Below are 20445 nucleotides of genomic sequence, written 5' to 3'. Positions count from 1 at the left end.
GTTAAAATGGACTTGCAGGTATTGCCAGAGCATCTCAGGGCAGTGACAGCACATGGAGGAAAAGGTGGCTGGAAAGAAATTCTCTTGTGCAGAGAGCTGATGTGAGAGAAGGTCTTGTCATTCATCTAATGGAAACACAACTGTGACCAGGGAACAGACTCACTGGTCACAATACAACCAAATAAACTGTTTCACTGCTTATTATTACTGGCCTGTTTACCAAGTATAAACTGTATGGTGGACAGGGGTCTCTACAGTGAAATATGCTCTCCTTTCCTGCTGGTATTGTGCTGGAAAAGAACCTGGTTTCTTAGGGACAAGGGTCAGAGTATACATCTGCCTCTAAACAATCAGCCCCACACAATTTTCAGGTGTGTAGCACCAAGAACAGTCCAGCCTGGGCACTGTAAAATGGTCTGGAAAACTGTTTCTGGATTTATACTATTTTTCAGATTTAATGAAAGAAAATTTGGATGTAAAATGTGGCCCTATCTCCTTCACAACTTCCCAAGAAACCTGCAGTTCTTACCAGCCATGTTTCCAACAGTTTCCATGTTTCCAATGGAAACTGTTCCAAGTTCTTCTTATGGCACTGAATGTTTGCTGGTTTTCCACACCTCTGCATCATTTCACCTGGGAGGGAGAGCCTTGGAGAAAGGCAACAAACCCCCAACAAGCAGGGACAAGGACACTGGGTGGTTCACAGTCACAGCAGTGGGTTTTACAAAGGTTCCCAGGAACAGGACAAGTGTTTGATGCTGGGCTGTATCCCAGATGCCACATGGCAGTGCAGGCAGAGAGACACAGTGTCCTCAACCAGCGCCCCTTGTGTGGGCACTGCTGCTGCACACACCAGCACATGAGACAGTCAGGATTCCCCTCAGCAAAACGCTGCAGCATCAAATCTACATCAGAGCCAGTTGTCTAGACTTCATCTGCTCTCAGCAGAGAGGAACAGACACTTCTGGGGCATCACTCCTCTCCTCCTCAGGTAGACACCTAAATAGGTCAGACAAACGGTGTGCTGGATGTGTGTTGGTCTCTCAACTGCCAAAAATGTGATGCTGGACAAGGGCTCAGAGGGTGACCTCAATGGTCAGTGACTACCTCTCCTTGTGCTGCCAAACAGTGCCAGTGGCAACCAAATAAATCAAAGGTGGTTTATTTGAAAGGTGGTTGCCAGGATGAGAAGGTGAGTGCCTAACTAAGAGGGGAGCTGGATGGATCTCCAACACCTCTGACTGCTGACTGTCTTTCCTTTGTGCTGAGCTTGTGCTTGTGTTTTGTTTTGAGCAGGTGAGCCGGGGGACCCAGCGGGGACAGCCAAACACACGGAGGCACAGGGAGATGGGGACCAGTGCCACGATGTGCAGCAGAAAGAAAACGAGGAGAAGTACTATAAAAAATGAGAGGAAGGCTTGTCTCTAAGCCTGAACAACTCCTCTGCACAGGCGCTTAACTTCATGACTCCCTCCTCGAGATGCCAGAGGCTTGGTGATGTGGGACCAGCCTCAGCCACCCAGGCCTTGGTAGCAGCCCCTGGCTGCTGGCTGCCAAGCACCGTGGGCACCGAGCTCCGCTTTCTCCACGGACGCTTCCCTCCCGTCTCTGAGCCATGAGGAGAAGGGAGAGGCAAGCAAAGCTGCCCAAGGAGCACTAGCCCTCACCTTCCCAGCCCCTGTCCTGTTCCCCGCTTCCAGCAGACCAGGAGCCCCTCTCCGTGCTGCCCTTCCAGATGGCAGGTCGCCGGTGGGCCGCGACGTCAGCCCTCTGCATGTGCGTGGCGGCCGTGTCCCTCCTGCACGCCGGCGGGGTGCGGGCGGACTGCTGGCTCATCGAGGGGGACAAGGGCTTCGTCTGGTTGGCCATCTGCAGCCAAAACCAGCCCCCCTACGAGTCCATCCCCCAGCAGATCAACAGCACCATCGTGGACTTGCGGCTGAACGACAACAAGATCAAGAGCGTGCAGTACGCCTCGCTCAGCCGCTTCGGCAACCTGACATACCTCAACCTGACGAAGAACGAGATCTCCTACATCGAGGACGGTGCCTTTTCAGGACAGTTCAACCTCCAGGTGCTGCAGCTGGGTTACAACCGACTGAGGAACCTCACCGAGGGCATCCTCCGGGGCCTGGGGAAGCTGGAGTACCTCTATCTCCAGGCCAACCTCATCGAGACCGTCACCCCCAATGCCTTCTGGGAGTGCCCCAACATAGTGAACATTGACCTGTCCATGAACAGGATCCAGAGACTGGACAGCAACACTTTTCGGGGCCTAAACAAACTCTCTGTCTGTGAACTCTACAGTAACCCCTTCTACTGCTCCTGCGAGCTCCTGGGCTTCCTGCAATGGCTGGAGGCTTTCACCAACATGACACGCACCTACGACCGGATGCAGTGTGACTCCCCGCCTGACTACATGGGCTACTACTTGTTAGGCCAAGGCCGGACTGGCTACCGCAATGCTCTGAGCATGCTCTCTTCCCTTTGCACTGGTGGCTCCTACACTGTGATCCCTCGTTTTATCCCCCCCAGGTACCAGGTGACCACGGTGCCCTCCGAAAGCCCCTGCTCCGAGGAGGAGTGCTCCTCCGGCGACGGCACGACGCCGCAGTTCTCCCTGTTCACGCCCATCGGTGAGACCGAGGTGCGCCCCAACATCCAGGTGAAGCACCTCAACCACAACTCGGCCGTCCTCACCGTGCAGATCCCCTACCCCTTCAGCAAGATGTACATCCTCTCCCAGTTCGAAAACGGCTTCTCCTCCATGATCACCAAGCTCAGGAAGAAGGAGGAGAACATCACCGTGAGCAACCTAGTAGCACAAAGAGATTACACCTACTGTGTAGTCTCTGTTCACCAGTACTCCAAGTACAACCACACCTGCGTCACCATCACCCCCACCAGACCCAACCGCAAGGAGCCGGTGCCCGCCCCTTCCACTGCCACCCATTACATCATGACAATCCTGGGCTGTCTCTTTGGCATGGTGATTGTCCTGGGCGTGGTGTATTACTGCCTCCGCAAGAGGCGCCAGCAGGAGGAGAAGCACAAAAAGGCTGCCGGCAGCATGAAGAAAACCATCATCGAGCTGAAGTATGGGCCAGAAATGGAGACCACCAGCATCACCCAGCTGTCCCAGGGGCAGATACTGGGTGGGGAGACAGTGACCCGCATCCCCTACCTACCTTCTGCTGGCGAGGTTGAGCAGTACAAGCTGATTGAGAGCAGTGAGACCCCCAAGGCCACCAAGGGCAACTACATGGAGGTGAGGACGGGTGAGCAGCCTGAGAGGAGAGACTGTGAGCTGTCCCTGCCGCCAGACACGCAGGGCTCTGTGGCTGAGATCTCCACCATCGCCAAGGAGGTGGACAAGGTGAACCAGATCATCAACAACTGCATCGATGCCTTGAAATCCGAGTCCACCTCCTTCCAAGGCGTGAAGTCGGGGGCGGTCTCCACGGTGGAGCCTCAGCTGGTGCTCTTGTCAGAGCAGATCCCCAGCAAGCACGGATTCCTCTCCCCCGTCTACAAGGAAAGCTACAACCACCCTCTCCAGCGACACCACAGCATGGAGGCGGCCCCCAAACGCTCCAGCACCTCTTCCAGCGGCTCCATACGGAGCCCCAGGTCCTACCGCTCCGAGGGATCGGGCCACAAATCCGAAGCCAAATACATCGAGAAGACTTCCCCCACCACCGACACCATCCTCACTGTGACGCCGGCCGCGGCCATCCTGCGGGCAGAGGCGGAGAAGATCCGCCAGTACAGCGAGCACCGGCACTCGTACCCCAGCTCGCACCCGGGGGAGCAGCACGACAGCATGGGCGGGCGCAAGCCCTCCATCCTGGAGCCCCTGACCCGCCCTCGCCCCAGAGACCTGGCCTACTCCCAGCTCTCGCCTCAGTACCACAACCTGAGCTACACCTCCAGCCCAGAGTACACCTGCAAACCCTCGCACAGCATCTGGGAGCGCTTCAAACTCAACCGCAAGCGGCACAAAGACGAGGAGGAGTACATGGCAGCCGGCCACGCCCTACGCAAAAAGGTCCAGTTTGCCAAAGACGAGGATCTCCACGACATCTTAGACTACTGGAAGGGCGTCTCTGCCCAGCAAAAGTCCTGAGTCCTCACACAACTCGTGACTTAACACACTAACTGGACCAAAAAGAAATCCGCAGCAGCTATTTTTATTCAGACTGTCTTTGAAACAAAATAAAAATTAAAAAAAAAAAAAAAAAGAGAGAGAGTCAATAAAAAAAAGTAAAAGAGAGAACAAATAATGAAAAAAATCTATAAATATTCTATATAATATATACAGTGAGATATTAAAATGTCCTCACGTTGGTGAGACATGCACCAAATTTAAACACAAACTTTGCAAACAAACAAACTGTGCAGTTGGGAAAAAAAACAAAAAAAAGTTTTGTTTCATTTTGATTTTTTAAAAAAATGTAAGAAAAAAGAAAAAATTGAATATAAAATGAAAATGAAAGAGCGAGCAGAGAGCTGAGGTCTGGCGTTTTCCAATATTGCATTGCATGAGTCCCTATTCCGTGATTTTGTGGATTCTTTGTGAACAGTTTGTGTTCTTCCTTCCTTCCTTCCTTCCTTCCCTTCCAAAATCAACAGCGACAAAAACAGCAACAAAAACCAAAAAAGAGACCAGAAGGAGCTCCATCTTTTGGGCTGTTTTTGCAAACGGAGTCTTCCAGTTTAGACTTTCACCCAGTTGAAGGCCCGTTCACATTTTCACTCACTAAGAGGTTTTACCACACATTGCATTGTAAACCGAAGTCGTTAATTGTACAGAGAAAATTTCTATATTTGCAATGTTTGCTGTATAATGAGAGAGAGAGAGGAGAAAAAAAACAATACTACGTCTACTAAAAAAAAATATATATATATATATCTATATTCACCTGTTTGTACCAGGTTTTAATCATGGATTTTAGAGAAAGAGATGGAGTTTTATTTGAAGGACTTTTTTGTTTGTTGGTTGGTTGGTTGATGGGATATCTTTTGGAGGGGGGAGTGTTTGGATTTCTAAGTGTTTTGTTTGGATTTCTTCCACCAATTGCCTGTGTCCAAGTGCTCATCACTTCCAAGTGCATTGAAGAAAAAAGGCTCATACCCAGGAAAATAGAATCCCTCACCTTATTCCAGGTGGGAGGAACTGGGGAGGGGATGAGAGGTGAAGGGCTCTTGACCGAGCAGGTGCCACCATGCAGTGGGATTTCTCCTGAAAATCAGAAGTTATTGGTTTCTGCTCCTAAACAGATGTGTCTGGGCAGTGGTGGCCCTTGGGAGCAGCCTCTGAGGGGTGGATTATCCCCCCATTTTCAGGGTGGGGAGCTAGTGATGGGTTAGAGCACAAAGCCTCTTGCTGCTCTGTGGAGAAGGAGAGAATGGAGGGGGGATTTTGCTTTTGAGGTAAAGACACTCAGCATTTACAGCCTGTCCCACACTGAGACACCCTGGGTAGGCCCTGACCAGCCCCTGGCACTCTGAGACTGGAGGGGAGCAGATGGCTCTGTGTCCATGGGTCCACCCAGGCATCCACGTGCCCCTCAACCATTGGTGCCCAACACTGTTCCAAGACTCCACAGCTTTTTGCCCCGTCTCTAAAATACTCACCTGAGGTGAGAAGGGAGGTGGGTGAGGCCATGAAGCCACTTCCAGGCCACACTGGTGGCCAAAGGACACTGGTTTGTCCTGATCAGCTCTAGTTGAATCACACCCACCCATGACCAACAAAAAGTGAGGGTCTGAGAGCTGCCAGGTGGGTGTGTGGGAGCCCATCACAGTGAGGTGAGGTGCTAAGCTCCCCAAATGCACCCTCTGAGGCCCTGCTGCTTGCCAGAGTTTTGTTCCCTTGCATCCTGCTCACAAGTCGCTTTGGATGGACATCCTGAGTCCTGATGGATGAGCACTAGGGCCCAGGAGCAAACCATATCCCATCCTGTTATTTCAATGTTTCAAAGCGATTTTGACAGGTATTCTTGCAAAAGGTTATGTTTGTTCAGAAAGGAGCTGAGCCAGGAAGACACAGAGCAGGCTGGGAAGTGCACGAGTTCATTCCCCGTGGTTATTTGTGTAGACAACAAACCATTAGCAGGATTTCATAATAAAAGGCAGGTAATTTCTGCAGGAATGCATTCGCTCTTCCTCCAGCTCCTCCAGGTGCCCCAGATCCTGCCCACAGCACAAAGCTTCCCAGGGTTGTGTCCTGCTCACCAGGCAGTGAACAGGACCTGGAGGGGGATTTGGGGGTCACCCCTCTGTGGTTGAGTGCCTCATGGCAGATCCCTCCCCAGATCTCAGCTCCAGCACCTGGACCAAACAAACCTTTCAGCTGGAACAGCCTTTCTTTGCAAACCCTGAGTGCCTCCTCATAGGACTACAGAATGTTTTGGGTTGGAAGGGACCTTAAAAAAAAAAAATAAAAGACCTTGGAAAAGATCTTAAAATGATCTAGGATTATAAAATAAAAAGTCATCATCATTTAGTTCCAGCTTCCCAGCCATGGGTGGGGATGCCACCCACTAAATCACGTTGCTCAAGGTCCCAGCCAGGAGAAATAAGAGTTGTTCAGCAAGGATGGATGATGGAAACAGTAGTGGGGCCTCCTGACACTGTTTCATGGTCCCACAGGATTCCTTATCAAGAGGCTGGGGTGCTCCAAAGTGATGGCAGCTCATGAGTTCATTTGGGCTCAGATGCTCCAGTGTTGACAGTCACTGATAGACACCCAAAGAACCCTCTCAGCTGATCTCTGCATTGAGACCATTCCCACACCAGTTTGGAAAAGGCACCAGGACCATCTCCATGGGACTGGGAGCAAATGGCCCAGCCAGTGCAGGGTGAGGCATCACTGTGGAGGCAGCAGCCAGCTCAGCTCTTTAGCTGGGGCCAATAATTTTGCTTGTCTGCCTCTGTTTCCTCCTCTGGAAATGCTTCCTTGTGGCACTGAGGGCACAGGCTGGCTGGGGAGGCTCAATTAATTAATTGGCTGTCTGTGAAGCCCATTTAGCTCCTAGAATAAAAGCTGCTATCGAAATGCAAAGCTGTTAGTGGTGTAAAACAGCAGGGGCAGATGAAATCAAAGCCTGATTCTGTTTTCACACCAGGATTTCACTGGTGATAAACCAACAGAGACCGACAGGAATGTGATACAGCAGGGCTGGCCTTTCTAAATTAAACACTTCCCACATGCAAACGGTCTGCAACTGGAAAGAAGGAGAATTAGAAAAAGTCCAGGCCTCTCTATCTCTAAGGCATCTCTAAGGCATCACCAGTACCCCATTGCTGGTGGGGCCTCCCCACAGTTCTCAGGTGGCTCCTGGGCTGCTGAGCACCTTGCAGCCCCTTGCTCTCCCTCCAAAGCAAGGTGCAGTCCTGCCAGCCATGCTCCACATCCCTTGGCAGGAGATGCCATAAAATGAGCTGTGAAAAAAGCCAGACAAGCAAAGGGAAGAGGTCCCCAGGGCCACCACCCCATGGATGAGCCCAGGGCTGGCTCTGCACAGGGCCTGGAGAGCTCTGTCCACAGCAGCTTCCATCCCTCCAAGGCAGCTTCTTTACAGACCCACCTGGGGACAGAGCAGGGATTTCATCACCTGTGACCTGCTGGCTGTTTCTGTTCTTTGTTCTGTCTCCTGTTCAACCACCAAAGCTCTCAAGCTGCTTCTGCAAAGAGAGGTGATCCCTTGTGCAGCCAGGCTGCTCCTGCTGCCCCAAACTCATCCAAAGGAAGAGGGCTCCCCACCAAGCTGAAAGGAGAGGGCACAGGAAAGGCATGTTCAGTGAAGAGGAGGGGAGGCTAGGGGAACAAAAATTCACAGTTCCCTGCAGTACAGCCATAGCCCTGGGCTATGTGGACATGCATTCTGTCCACAGAATTGCTGCTGTCTCAACAACCTGAATTCAAGGGCAAAACCAAGACAGCACTAAAGATCCTTCCTCTGATCCCTCCCTCAGCACCCCAGCAAGGACAGCTCTGGTTGGAGTAAATCCAAGCCCACATTACCTATGGCTCAGTCCTCACTCTGGCCCAAAGGACCCTGCCATGTGTTACAACGCCTGTGTGGCATCTAGAGCCTGGATATTATTTAAAAACCTGTAAATTAGCACAGAAACATCCCATTATATAGACATGCACCATTTAAGGCCAGGATTCCTGAGGGCACCTGCCAGCCCTGGTGTGCACATGGGGTGTCCATCTGCTCCACAGCCTGGCCTGTGGGACAGGCCATGTTCACAGACACAACGTGGAGCAGCACAGGGGGGCAGTGGGGGCAGGCAATGCTGCCCAGCTCCCTCCCTGATGCAGCAAAGCTTGAGAGGGGAGCTGGGGGCTGCCCCCAGAGCTGGTGGGTGTTGGGGGTGTGAACTGCCCCCTCCCTGCCCAGCATTTGAGCCTTCTGATGGATTCAGCTAAGTAAGCCAGGCACAGATCCCATGGGAGGGGTCTGTGCAAAGGGGCCCTAAGAAGGGAAGGTGCTCCATGCACACCCTGACCAGACAACAGCCAGAATTCATTGACTCTGCTCAAATCAAGCCTCCAGTGACCTGCAGTGCTTCCTGGGGCTGCCAGGGAGCCATCCCTCTCCCAGCCCCACCGGTGCTTATGGATCTGCCCATGCATCAACACCTGGGTGATGCCCAGGCTGCATCAGCTGCACAGCCAGAGGCAGAGCAGAGCTCAGCCACCTCCAGCATGTCCCTCACTCCCAGCAAGCTCTGCCCATCTTTGAGGTCAGTCCTTCCCTCAATCAGGGCTGGGTTTGGTGAACCGAGAGCCCCAAACTCCTCCTGGTGGCTCTGCAGAGATCGGGAGCTGCACTCAGCCCCGGGCAGACACCACTGCAGCCGAGTGTGCAGCAATAAATCACTTTGCTGGCAGGAGAGGGGTCAGCAGGGGTGGAGGACACTGTGCTGCAGGTGGCCTTGTGCTGTGACCGTGTTCACAGGGGTCTCAGGTTGAGGGAAGAGACAAGGATTTGACTCCATGTTTCAGAAGGCTTGATTTATTATTTTATGATATATATTACATTAAAATTATACTAAAAGAACAGAAGAAAGGATTTCCTCAGAAGGCTAGCTAAGGATAGAATAATAAGGAATGATAACAAAGTCTCTGTCTTGGACTCTCTGTCCGAGCCAGCTGACTGTGATTGGCCATTAATTAGAAACATCCAATATGGGCCAATCACAGATGCACCTGTTGCATTCCACAGCAGCAGATAACCATTGTTTACATTTTGTTCCTGAGGCCTCTCAGCTTCTCAGGAGGAAAAATTCTAAGGAAAGGATTTTTCATAAAAGATGTCTGTGACATTGTGCTTTGGGCAAGGAGGGGCCCGGGGATGCAGCGGAGGGATGGGATGGGATGGGATGGGATGGGATGGGATGGGATGGGATGGGATGGGATGGGATGGGATGGGATGGGATGGATGTGGAGAGGCTGGACCGCACCCAGGAGCGTGGATCAATGGGGTGATTGAAGCCAGCACACACTGCGTTAGGATATTTATAGCACAGCCAGCGGAGCAGGAATTTGGGGGCCCAAGTCAGAATTTATTTGCATCTATGAGTTCTCGTCAGGGGGAGGACCAACACCAGCACCCAGCAGTGCCTTGCTGAGTGTTTTGGGACCTGCTCACCTTGGCTTTGGCTCCTCTGGGTGCACAGCGTGTCCCTCTCCTCTGCAGGGCCCTTTGGGGACAGTGACACTCCCCAAAGCTTGGAGCTGTGAGCACGTGGATGCACACAGGCACAGGATGGGCACAGAGCAGAGAGGGAAGGGGATGGACTTGAGGGGATGAAGGGTTTATTTGGGAAAAGCACTGATCCTGCCTTAAATGCCCAGGTCTTGTAGCATGGCTGCAGCACTGCCATGGCCAGGCAGGTGTGGGCTTCAGAGGTGCCCCAGCCTCTCCTCCAGCTCCTCTCTCCCATTTTCCTCACCACAGGCTTTCCACCATGGACCCTGGGGCATTTTTTTCTCTGAGATTAGATTGTTCTCCAGAGAGAGGAATAGAGCACATTTCATTTCCTTCACCTCCAACCCCTGATGCCAGCAGTGCCCAAGGCACTGAAGATGGTGAAGATGCTGGTGGGCATGGCCAGTGCTGCTGCAGAAACCAACCCAGCTCCTTGGCTTGGAGCAGTGACTTTGGCTTCACCTGAATTTACTTAGGCTCCAATTTTTCCTATCTCCTCCGTGTCACAGCTTCTGTTTTACCCCTCTCAGCCAGCTCACCAGCACCACCAGAAGGGTGGCAGAGAACATACAAATGCTGCCTTGGGAGTTTTGCTCATTTCCCACTTTTCCCCCAACCCTGCCCAGAACTTAATGGAGGGAAAAATTTGATCCAGAGTGAAGGCATTTTTCTGGACTCAGTTTCTTCTGTGCAAGGGATAAGAAGACACACAAGTACCAGGGATGTGGATTTTCATCACGTGGGGAGTAGCCAAGCAGGATGTCAGTTTTCACTTTAGTTTTGCTGCCCTTTCCTTTGGTTCAAATTGGATGTGAACATGGCTGTATCCATCCCCCTGCAACCTCCCTGTCCCTGCAGAGCAACCAGAGGAGCCTGCCAAGTCTCTGAGTTTGTGTGTGTGCCTTTTCAATAATTCAGTGGGGATGTTAATCACAGGCTTGTGCTGTTGTTCCTGTATGAGCTCGATCACTTCTCACATCCCACCAACATCTGTTTTTTCACACTCAGCTCAGCTGTCTGGCAATAGCCATTTGCTGCTCACCTTTACTTGCCTTGCCATTAAAGAGCTCATTAATGCACTCCATCCTTGCTTTCTTTGGGACAAAAAGATTTCCATTTCTGTCTTTTATCAGCTTTCACATGGCTTACATCCTGTCCTCCCTTCACCATGCAGTGCCCTTTTCTAATGAGCTCTTCTCTCCTGCTCTGTCTCATCCATTAAGATCTGTGAGTGTTGTCCCCTGCATTGTCTTGCTCATCTCCTGGGCTCTGCTCTGGGTCTATCATATTCCTCAGTGTTTTCAACTGTGAAAGGAAGCAATCAGCCCCACACACAGCATCCACATTTCCTCCCACCTCATTTGCTTTCCTAGCAGCCCTCCAGTCTGGCTCATCCCGGCCTTGACAGGCTCCTCCATCCTTGCAGGAGCCCCTGGCTGGCTTCACCTGGCCTGCAGAAATCTGATGGAATGCCTCAGTCTGTGTGTGGCACCTGCTGGGGGCCTCTTGAAGCTGTTCCTCTCTCTCAGCATTGCTTTTATGCAGCATTGAGCTCTCCTTGGGCATCTCCTGCCTTGCAATCAACAGCTCCCAGCCCGTCCAGATGCAGGAGGCCTCTCTGGGCACTGCAAAAGCTCCTCTGTGGTCTCACAAGTAAACACTGGCACTCTTCATGTGATGCAGCTAAATTAATTAATCTTGCTCCACCACATTTGGAGCCTAGACACAAAGGTTTCCATTCCCTGAAGCTGGAGCTTAAAGCCTGCTTGTCCCACAAGTTCCCTCCTGCCCAGCTGGGATTTCTGTTGCAGTGAGATTGGAGAGTGGCAGCAGAGCAGCTCTTGGGAGTAGCTCCAAGGGGCTGGCAGAGCCCACAACCCCTGGAAAAGTGGCCATGGGCACAAACCATCTGCCACCATCCAGCTGAAGTATCCCTTGTGTCCAGCTCAGCTCAGGCTGACAAAGAGCTGTGTGCACAAACCTGTGATGGTGTTCATAGGGGTTCTTGGAAGAGGGAAGAGACGAGGATCTGACTCCATGTTTCAGAAGGCTTGATTTATTATTTTATGATATATGTATTACATTAAAAATATACTAAAAGAATAGAAGAAAAGGTTTCATCAGAAGGCTTGCTAAGAATAGAAAGAATGATAACAAAAGCTTCGTTCTCGGACAGAGAGTCCAAGCCAGCTGTGATTGGCCATTAATTAGAAACACCTCTATAAGACCAATCACAGATGCACCTGTTGCATTCCACAGCAGCAGATAACCATTGTTTACATTTTGTTCCTGAGGCCTCCCAGCTTCTCAGGAGGAAAAATCCTAAGGAAAAGATTTTTCATAAAAGTTGTCTGCGACACAAACCCAGTTGGGTTTTTTTCCAGCCATCTCAAGCGCTGCAATTTATCAACTTTCCATACAAACCTTCTCTCAGTTATATCCTCAGATCATCCCAACACTCCCACCCACCACAGAGGGTGCACACACACACATCTCTGCCTAGGAAATCCCAGGTAGAAGCGCAGCAGTCCCAAGAATGACAAACCCTTCGTGAGCTGACAGGCCCTGAGCTGCTCCACAGCTGCCTCCAGCCCTGCAGAGAGGCCACAGCTCCCAAAAGAGCCCTGCAGACACCGGGGCTGTGGGTGTGGAAAGGCTGGAGGCTGGGGAGGGAAGTGCCTGGTATGGCCTCTCCAAACCTGGCATTTCCCTGGCAGAGCTCACAGACAGGGAGGACAGTGAGGTGAGGGGTGGGCTGGCTTCTGATCTCCCCCCATCTCACACTGGGGCCCTGAAGCCCAGACATATCCCAGCACAGCTAAGAGGAGTGGAGAAGCAGAGATGGAGGTGCTGGAGCACAGCTGGGAGCTCCAGAAACCACCTGAAAAGGCGAAACACTTTTGGATAGAGTTGTGAAGCTCTTCTGGCTCAGGTGACTGAGAAGTCCCTGGCCCAGGGTGGCTCTGGAGAATAGCACACCCAAGAGAGCCCACCTGTGGCTCTGAAGGATTGGACCATCCATCTCTGAAGCTGCCAGGAGATGGATTCACCCACTGGTGCGAAGGCTGAGCCAGTCCCACTTGTCTGCAAAGCCACAGATGTACACGGGTGGAAATCCAGGTCTGAGGAGAGAGATCTGCTGGAAGCACAGCACGGAGCCCTCACAAAGAAAAAGAATAAACCAAAACATCGCAAGATGCCAGCAAGTGGGAGGAGACAGCTTATCCAGGGAGCTAATTTAGCTGGAAGGAAATGGGAAGGATGCAAGATGTTCTGTTATTAAGAAAGAAAAGCAGCGTGCAAGAGCAAGGAACCAGAGGTTGCAGTGGCCAACAGAAAGTGATGTGGATTCATTCGAGTTTAAAAAGCAAAAGCAGAGCTGGGGCAGATTCTGGACCCAGAACAAAGGCTGTTTCTACCAAGCTTGAGAGGCAAAGGTTAAGATGAGACTTGCAGAGACCTCAAAGCCATTGAGGTGGGTGAATTGTAAGTGGCACCGTGTTTAATCTGAGCAGAATGCATGAAACCAGATAATGTAATTGAAAGGGTTATTTAAAATGAGTGTTCAGAGGGGAAAATAAAGCATTGCAGAAAAAAAAAATAATACTTAGCATTTGTAATGTGCTTGGCATCTTCAAAAACTGGTCAGCCATTAACTCATTGCTCCTCTGCTCAGTCCAAAGGCTAATAAAAAGGGACGGTTCATTTAGTTATTTCACAGCTGAGCTTCTCAATAAGGCATGAGGAAGTGATTGCTGCTCTCTAGCATGTTGGTAAATAAACAGTTGGAAGTAGGAAAATACAAAATCCTCTCAGTGCTTGGTCACAGCTTCATGCTTAGCTCCTTCCTTCCTTCCTTCCTTCCTTCCTTCCTTCCTTCCTTCCTTCCTTCCTTCCTTCCTTCCTTCCTTCCTTCCTTCCTTCCTTCCTTCCTTCCTTCCTTCCTTCCTTCCTTCCTTCCTCCCTTCCTCCCTTCCTCCCTTCCTCCCTTCCTCCCTCCCTCCCTCCCTCCCTCCCTCCCTCCCTCCCTCCCTCCCTCCCTCCCTCCCTCCCTCCCTCCCTCCCTCCCTCCCTCCCTCCCTCCCTCCCTCCCTCCCTCCCTCCCTCCCTCCCTCCCTCCCTCCCTCCCTCCCTCCCTCCCTCCCTCCCTCCCTCCCTCCCTCCCTCCCTCCCTCCCTCCCTCCCTTCCTTCCTTCCTTCCTTCCTTCCTTCCTTCCTTCCTTCCTTCCTTCCTTCCTTCCTTCCTTCCTTCCTTCCTTCCTTCCTTCCTTCCTTCCTTCCTTCCTTCCTTCCTTCCTTCCTTCCTTCCTTCCTTCCTTCCTTCCTTCCTTCCTTCCTTCCTTCCTTCCTTCCTTCCTTCCTTCCTTCCTTCCTTCCTTCCTTCCTTCCTTCCTTCCTTCCTTCCTTCCTTCCTTCCTTCCTTCCTTCCTTCCTTCTCTCCCCCCTCACCTGACTTGACACCAGCATCCCTCTCACTGGACCTCACGCATCATTTATGGGCAGCTTTTCCATGGCACAAGGAACATTTACATGTGCCAGCATTAATTCTGAACGCCACATCAAAGCCATCTCTGCCTAACGAACCCCGCGCGCTGCGCGCAGCAAATTCCACCCCAAAAATAATTAGCGGCGCACGCCACCAAAGCGTTATGAGGGGAACGCTGCACACCACCTGCTGAAGCAAAATGAATGCCTGATTTATTTATTTTTTGTCACTTTTTAGCAATATTCAGGCGCTGACTCAAAGCTGTGCTCTGTTCTTTGTAGGGCCCCGGGAAGCGTAACGTTCCCACTCTGCTTTCCAGTCTGAGAAGAGATTGATTTGGGAGGGTTCTATAGAACCATAAAAAGGTTTGGGTTACAAGGAACGTCAAATATAATCTAGTTCCAACTCCCTCACCATGGACATGGGCAGGGCTTATGTTTTTCTTACATCACAACTGGACAGAGCTGTGCAAGACCCTGCTGATTTCTGCAGGCCAGAGGTGCCAGCTGAGAGTTTGGGTGCAGGCAGCTCTGTGACCCTTTCTCTGAAGCTGCACAAGTCCCAGACCTTTGGGATGCTGTCGCCAGTTCTGACCAGTCACAGGCTGGTGGCTGGGAGCAGGACAGGACTCACCGAGTCTCACCCTGCTCTGACATTCCCACAGAGTCTTTAACTCCTGAGTGGGATCTCACTGAGAAAAAAGGAAATTGAAAATGAGATCAGGAGTTGAAGTTTTTGGTGCCCCTATCAGCCATGGTGCTCCCTCCGTGTGCTGGCTACAGGCAGCCCAGCTGTGAACAGCTCAGGGGACTGAGGTGGCTGCACTGAAATGATTTCTTCAATCTCTGCCAGAGCTGCCCAGCCCAGCTCACAGCAGAAGGAACAGCATGTTTAGCTCAAAGCCTGACGTGGTGCCATTGCCCTGGAAGACCCAGGTCACAAACCACCATGGTAGAGAGATAGAGACCAAACCTGGAGGTGGCTGTGGGTACTGGGGGACCAGCTGTGTCAGGATGGTGCTGGGATCCTGTATTCTCCTAGTTCTGTCCTTCTGGAGTGGAAGGAAGGTGCTTTGCAGGGCACTGCTCTCAGCCTGTGTGTCTCTCCAGCATCAAGCCACGGAATTCAAATTGTCAGTCTCTGCCTTGTTAGGATGCAAGGGGTTAAACTGTTCTTCCTATGCAAATTAAGCTTAATTAATCCTTTTCATCAGTTGCAAATATACCTTCTGAACCCTATTAAAAATATGAATATGCAAATTCAGACCTTTTTTAATACTCATTTTCAAGGACTTGGAGTCAGGCTTGATTATTCGATTCCCGTTAACAGCCTGTAAAACCTGGTGCAAAATTTAATTTCCATTTTAAGTTACAAAAAAAAAAAATATGAATCTGTTGGTAATTAAGCTAATTACAGTGTTACACTAAAGAGGAGACAAACAAGGAGGACAAGATCATTCATTACATTTAACACTGGTTACAGGACGTGGGGACTGTCCTGAGCTAACTGTGAAGCCAGGAAATGGCAGTGATATAAACTGGGTGTGTGTGAGGAGGCTTTGGGGGGCCTGGTGCTTTCCTTACCTTGGGAACAAACCTGCTTCAGTCCCATGAGCCATTCTCCTCCTTCTGTTAAGGACAGAAGCAAGGAAGAGGAGGTGCAGCCAGGCTGGAGTGTCCTGTCAGTGTTGTGGGCTCTCTGACGTGCTTGAGGTTGGAGCTTCAGAGTAACCCATAGAACCACCTTATCTGCCTGAGCTAAGCATCCTGTGCAGGTGAGATTTCCATCTTCCCTGAGCACTTTCTCTGTGTGTGGAGTGCAGAGGGGAGGGTTGCTCACAACTCCCTTTGCACTGGCAGAGCCATCAGGGAAGAGACATGACAAGACTCTGCAGAGACATCTACAAGCTGCCATGCTGAGGAGCAAACAATGACCAGGATGTGACCTCCTACTGTTCATGCCCATGGCTGCACATGTTGGGAGATGCCACCCAAACCAGCTCAGGCCACAGCACCCAAACCTCCCTTGTGGTCACCACCAGAGCTGGGCAGTCAGTGCTGGTGGCTCTCAACTTGCCCATCAACCATCCCACACCTCCAGGCATTGCCTTCATGTAATTTAAAAAATCAGCAATGCTATAGACTGTTAATTATGCTTTACCACCACAATGATCTCTTAAAATCAGTCCTTAGAATACCCAGCACCTATTCTCCAAGAGAGCTCAAAAGGAGCTGAGGAAAGGCACAGGAACATGGAGGAGGCAGGAGAGCCCAAAAGGAGCTGAGGAAAGGCACAGGAACATGGAGGAGGCAGGAGAGCCCAAAAGGAGCTGAGGAAAGCACAGGAATATGGAGGAGGCAGGAGAGCCATGCTGCAGAGAAAGATGAAGGAGGGACAGTGTGATTTGCCATCACTCCATTGTGAACAAGGCTGTGCATGGTCAGTGGGGAGTGGGAGGCACCTCCAAACTGAAGGACCCAAGTGACATCCATGGTCTGTGTTTCTTTTAGCACTCCTGGGCAGTGGTTATGGGGCATCCTGGCAGATGAAGCAGCCACTACCAGCAAAGTGAAGCATCTGCCATCATACCGCACAAATGTCACTCAGCAGATGCTCCTTAAGAGGAAAGGTTCATCTGCCAACCTTCAGAGCCTTTCATCTGCCTGGAGAACATTTCCCACCATGCTGCTACCAGAAGTTTCTGATCACATCAATGGAGTGAGAGAACAGAGCTGATAAGGGAAATGCTCTCACCCTCCAGCCAAGCCCTTTGACCTGCCTGGTGCATTTTGTCAACTGTATCATATTTTGGAGGGAGTCAGGGATGCAGAATTACCTTCTCAGTCCCTGCAGACAATCAACTTGCTCCCTGAACCATGAGATATGATTGCCCTTATTACTTTGGTTTGCATAGCAGTGAGCCTTGTTAATGGTCATAAAATTATCCAGTCCTTATTTAAATCCTACAGCCGTCTGTGTTTCCATGACCTCCCGATGGTCTCTGGCTTTGCTCCAGGCTGAAGAAGCATTAGAAGGACCAGGAAAGAAAAAGAGACAGTGGGATGATTAAAGAAAAAAAAAAAAAAAAACAAAAAACCAGAACAACAAAAGAGAATTCAAAGTGAAACATGGAATATTAAAGGGAGCTCAATCAATCAGCTGGAGAGTTTAAAAAAACATAGCCTGTCATGAAGAGAAGGAAGCAGCATCAGGTAAAATTAGCAACCCTAATAAACTCATCAGTGCTGGAGCCTGGGCCAGGAAACAGCACAGGGAAGATGAAGGGGTTGGTAGAGGCTTGAGCCCATGTTGGGGATGTAAAACAAAACTGACACAGCCCAAGGCAATGGGCTTTGGTGGAGGAATGTGGTTTGGGTGGAGACCAAAGACACGGGCTTCTTCCGAGACCTCCAGCAGCAAGAAGTTGCCTTTGTGCTCCTTAAATTACATGGCAGCATTTTCTTTAAAGTGTATTTTTCTTCTGCTTTTTTCCTTGTTCTTGCTCTGAGGGAAAACACGCACAGAAGGAAGGCTGGAGACACAGACACTGTGAAGGAACAAGAGGGGCTCCTGGGATGGCCTGTCCAGGGCTGGGCTTTGGCCAGTCATCTTTCTGGAGCAAAAATGTCCTCTTTCTTTTGGATAAAAGATGGTCCCCTTGTCCTTTCAAATCACATCTGCAAACCTCCAGAGTAGCAAGATTTTACAATAATAATCCCCCAAAAGAGAAACAAGAACTGGAAAACCCCCAAGCAGCCAAGAACTGTTTTAATGTAACCAAGCTCCAACACAGATTTCCATCAATTCTGCAGCAAACCTGAGTCATGAAATTAAAAGTAGCATCAGCATATTTCCTATTAGCTATGGTTCCTTTTTCAGAACAGATCATACATTCCTACCCTATTTTTCTAGACACTTGTGTCAATGCGATATCATCAGATGCCGTTCAGTCTTTCCTCTTAGCCTGAAAAAAGCTTTCCTGTTGGGAAGGATGGGATTTTAATATTTAAAAAAGACTTTGTGAAAAAGCTTTGCTGATTTTTTATTTATTTATTTATTTATTTATTTAATATCCCTCCCCTGATCAGAGTGGGTGCATTTTGTAGCTTTTAAATATCATGCAAGTTTTAGCGACGCTGCGATTAAATCTGAATCTGCTGTCACAGCAGGCAGCAGGAATGTGATTCACACCAGCACAGAGAGCCTGTTCTGTCCTCCCCAGCTCCTGTCCTTAGCTACAGACACCTGGCATCAGGCAGAACCATTGTTTTTCCCAATGTCCCTGAACAGCTGAAAGCTCCAACAGAACCAATCCTGCCCTGGCTGTGCCCTCTCACACCCCGAGCAGCAGGGGTCTGGCATCAGCTCGGTGATGTCTGAGGAAGGCTCTTGCCTGTCAGCCCCTGGGGTTTATTTTGGCACCTCTGCCCATCAGCCCAGCTCACACCACTCTCAGCTGCCTCTGAGCCCACTGCTGGGCTGGGAAATGAAAAGGGCAGGTGCTGCTCGGTGTTTGTTTGGAGCGAGCAGAGGAGAACCAGCAGCATGGCTGGCACTGCAGCTGCTCAGAAATGGAGGTGGCTTCTCCTTCCATCCATATCCCATTTCTTCCATCCATCCCCTGTTCTGCTCCTGCCCTTCACTCTCTAGCCACCCCTCCATCATGGCTCCAATTCTCTTTCCTCTTCTCCTTCCCTTGCTCCTGTAGTGTTACATGGAGAAGATCCAAACTAACATCCACAAACTCCAAACTTCTCATGGCTCATCCCAAAAGGGTTTCCCTGGTTCCTTCTCAGGCCTTGCACACTTCCAGGACAACGTGAGTAATACATGACAACACCAAGAGCCAGGAGACACAAAGCAGGTGCAAAACCCTCCAGATTCAGGGATGTGCCCTTAGGAGAGGCAGAAATCTGGCAAAACCTGCCTTAGCCCAGAGCTCTGCTGCTTTACCCAACAGCTCTGTGCCCATTTGGTGTTTGCATATGCACACAGATGCACAGGGCTGATTGGCAGCAGAGCAGGGACTCACAAGCAGTTCGAGTGAAGGGAAGCTTCAAGCAACACTGCAAACAAGACTGTGTTCTGACACACACATATACACACACAAAATCCTGCAGCCATGCACCAATAAATCATATTTCACAGCCTATAGCACATAAACCCAGCTAGTGTGCATGGAAACCCAGCGAGCACACACGCGCTCGTGAGCGCTCCCGCCTCTCCCCTCCAACCAACTGAAAATTTATTATCCAGCTCCCAAGATTTTCTAAAAGGATTTTCCACAAACAGGGCTGGAGCTTTGCGGGTGATGAGCCAAACCCAGATGGGATTTGTGCCCTCACCACCTGGGGTGGTGGCAACTGGGATCTCTTTGCACTGCCCTGGGGGCTGCACTCATGGAGGAGGGATGCAGGGAATGGTGAACACGGCGGCAGTGCCTTTGATGGGCTGCTGAGCCCATGTAGCTCATAAAGGATGGAGCAATCACAGGGAAATTCAGTGTCACAGTTATTCCTTGCAGCTCCCTCATGGCTCAGACAAGCAGGATAATGACAGAGATGGGAGCTGCCGTGGTATCAGGTACAGCCATAGGTTTGTGGCTTCATCCTGAACTCAGTGTTGGAACTATAAACTGGGGAGCTCCTCTTCTCCATGGCCCACAGCTGGCCCAAGTGGCTTTGCAATGGTCACACCTCCATATGAAAAACTCCCACGCTTCCATGTGAGAGCCTTAAAGATATCAAGCTTCTCAAAAATCCCCGTGAACTCACTGTGGAGCAGCATAATGCCACGAGCAGGGCAGGGATGCTGCTGACCAAAGCAGGACAGTCCAGCAGCTCCCAAGCCATGGACAGCTGCTGCACCACACCACCACAACCCAGCCAAGCACCCATCCTCACCACACACCTCTCCCATATTAAACTTAGTTGAACAAATCAGTCTTGCTGGGAGAACAGGGAGCAGAGCAGTAACTCATGTCTCCTCCCCACCGGAGGCGTCTCGCAAGCCTGCTGTGTGTTCTCTCCCAACTTATTATCCTCTCACTCTCGGGAGGCAACTTTCCAGCGGGCTGAACGTGTTTTCCCTTGTCGCTCTCCAGCATCGCTTCTCGCCTCACCTGTGTTTTGCTAAGATAGAGGGTTTATTGTAAACTTATTAATTACTTCATTTCTCCTGCAAGGAGCCAGGAGAAAAATTTTCCGCGGCAGCCAGGATCCGCTATTGTGTTGG

General features: G+C 50.7%; 1 protein-coding gene across 2 annotated transcripts in view; it reads left to right on the top strand.

Annotated features, from left to right (window-relative positions):
* ELFN1 (extracellular leucine rich repeat and fibronectin type III domain containing 1) overlaps positions 1 to 4980 on the top strand; it is a 101896-nt gene extending 96916 nt beyond the window's left edge. For both annotated transcript variants that reach the window (XM_059484340.1, XM_059484339.1), the window contains one exon: positions 1297 to 4980. In XM_059484340.1, coding sequence (XP_059340323.1) covers positions 1736 to 4126 — 2391 coding nt within the window. In that variant the 5' untranslated portion in view covers positions 1297 to 1735 and the 3' untranslated portion in view covers positions 4127 to 4980. The remainder of the gene's footprint in view (positions 1 to 1296) is intronic.
* The last annotated feature ends 15465 nt before the right edge of the window (positions 4981 to 20445 follow it).

The sequence above is a fragment of the Ammospiza nelsoni genome, chromosome 17, assembly GCF_027579445.1.
Source record: "Ammospiza nelsoni isolate bAmmNel1 chromosome 17, bAmmNel1.pri, whole genome shotgun sequence".
NCBI classification, from domain to species: domain Eukaryota; kingdom Metazoa; phylum Chordata; class Aves; order Passeriformes; family Passerellidae; genus Ammospiza; species Ammospiza nelsoni.
Note: the sequence above shows the minus strand (reverse complement) of the source record. Positions and strands in the feature narration are given on the sequence as shown.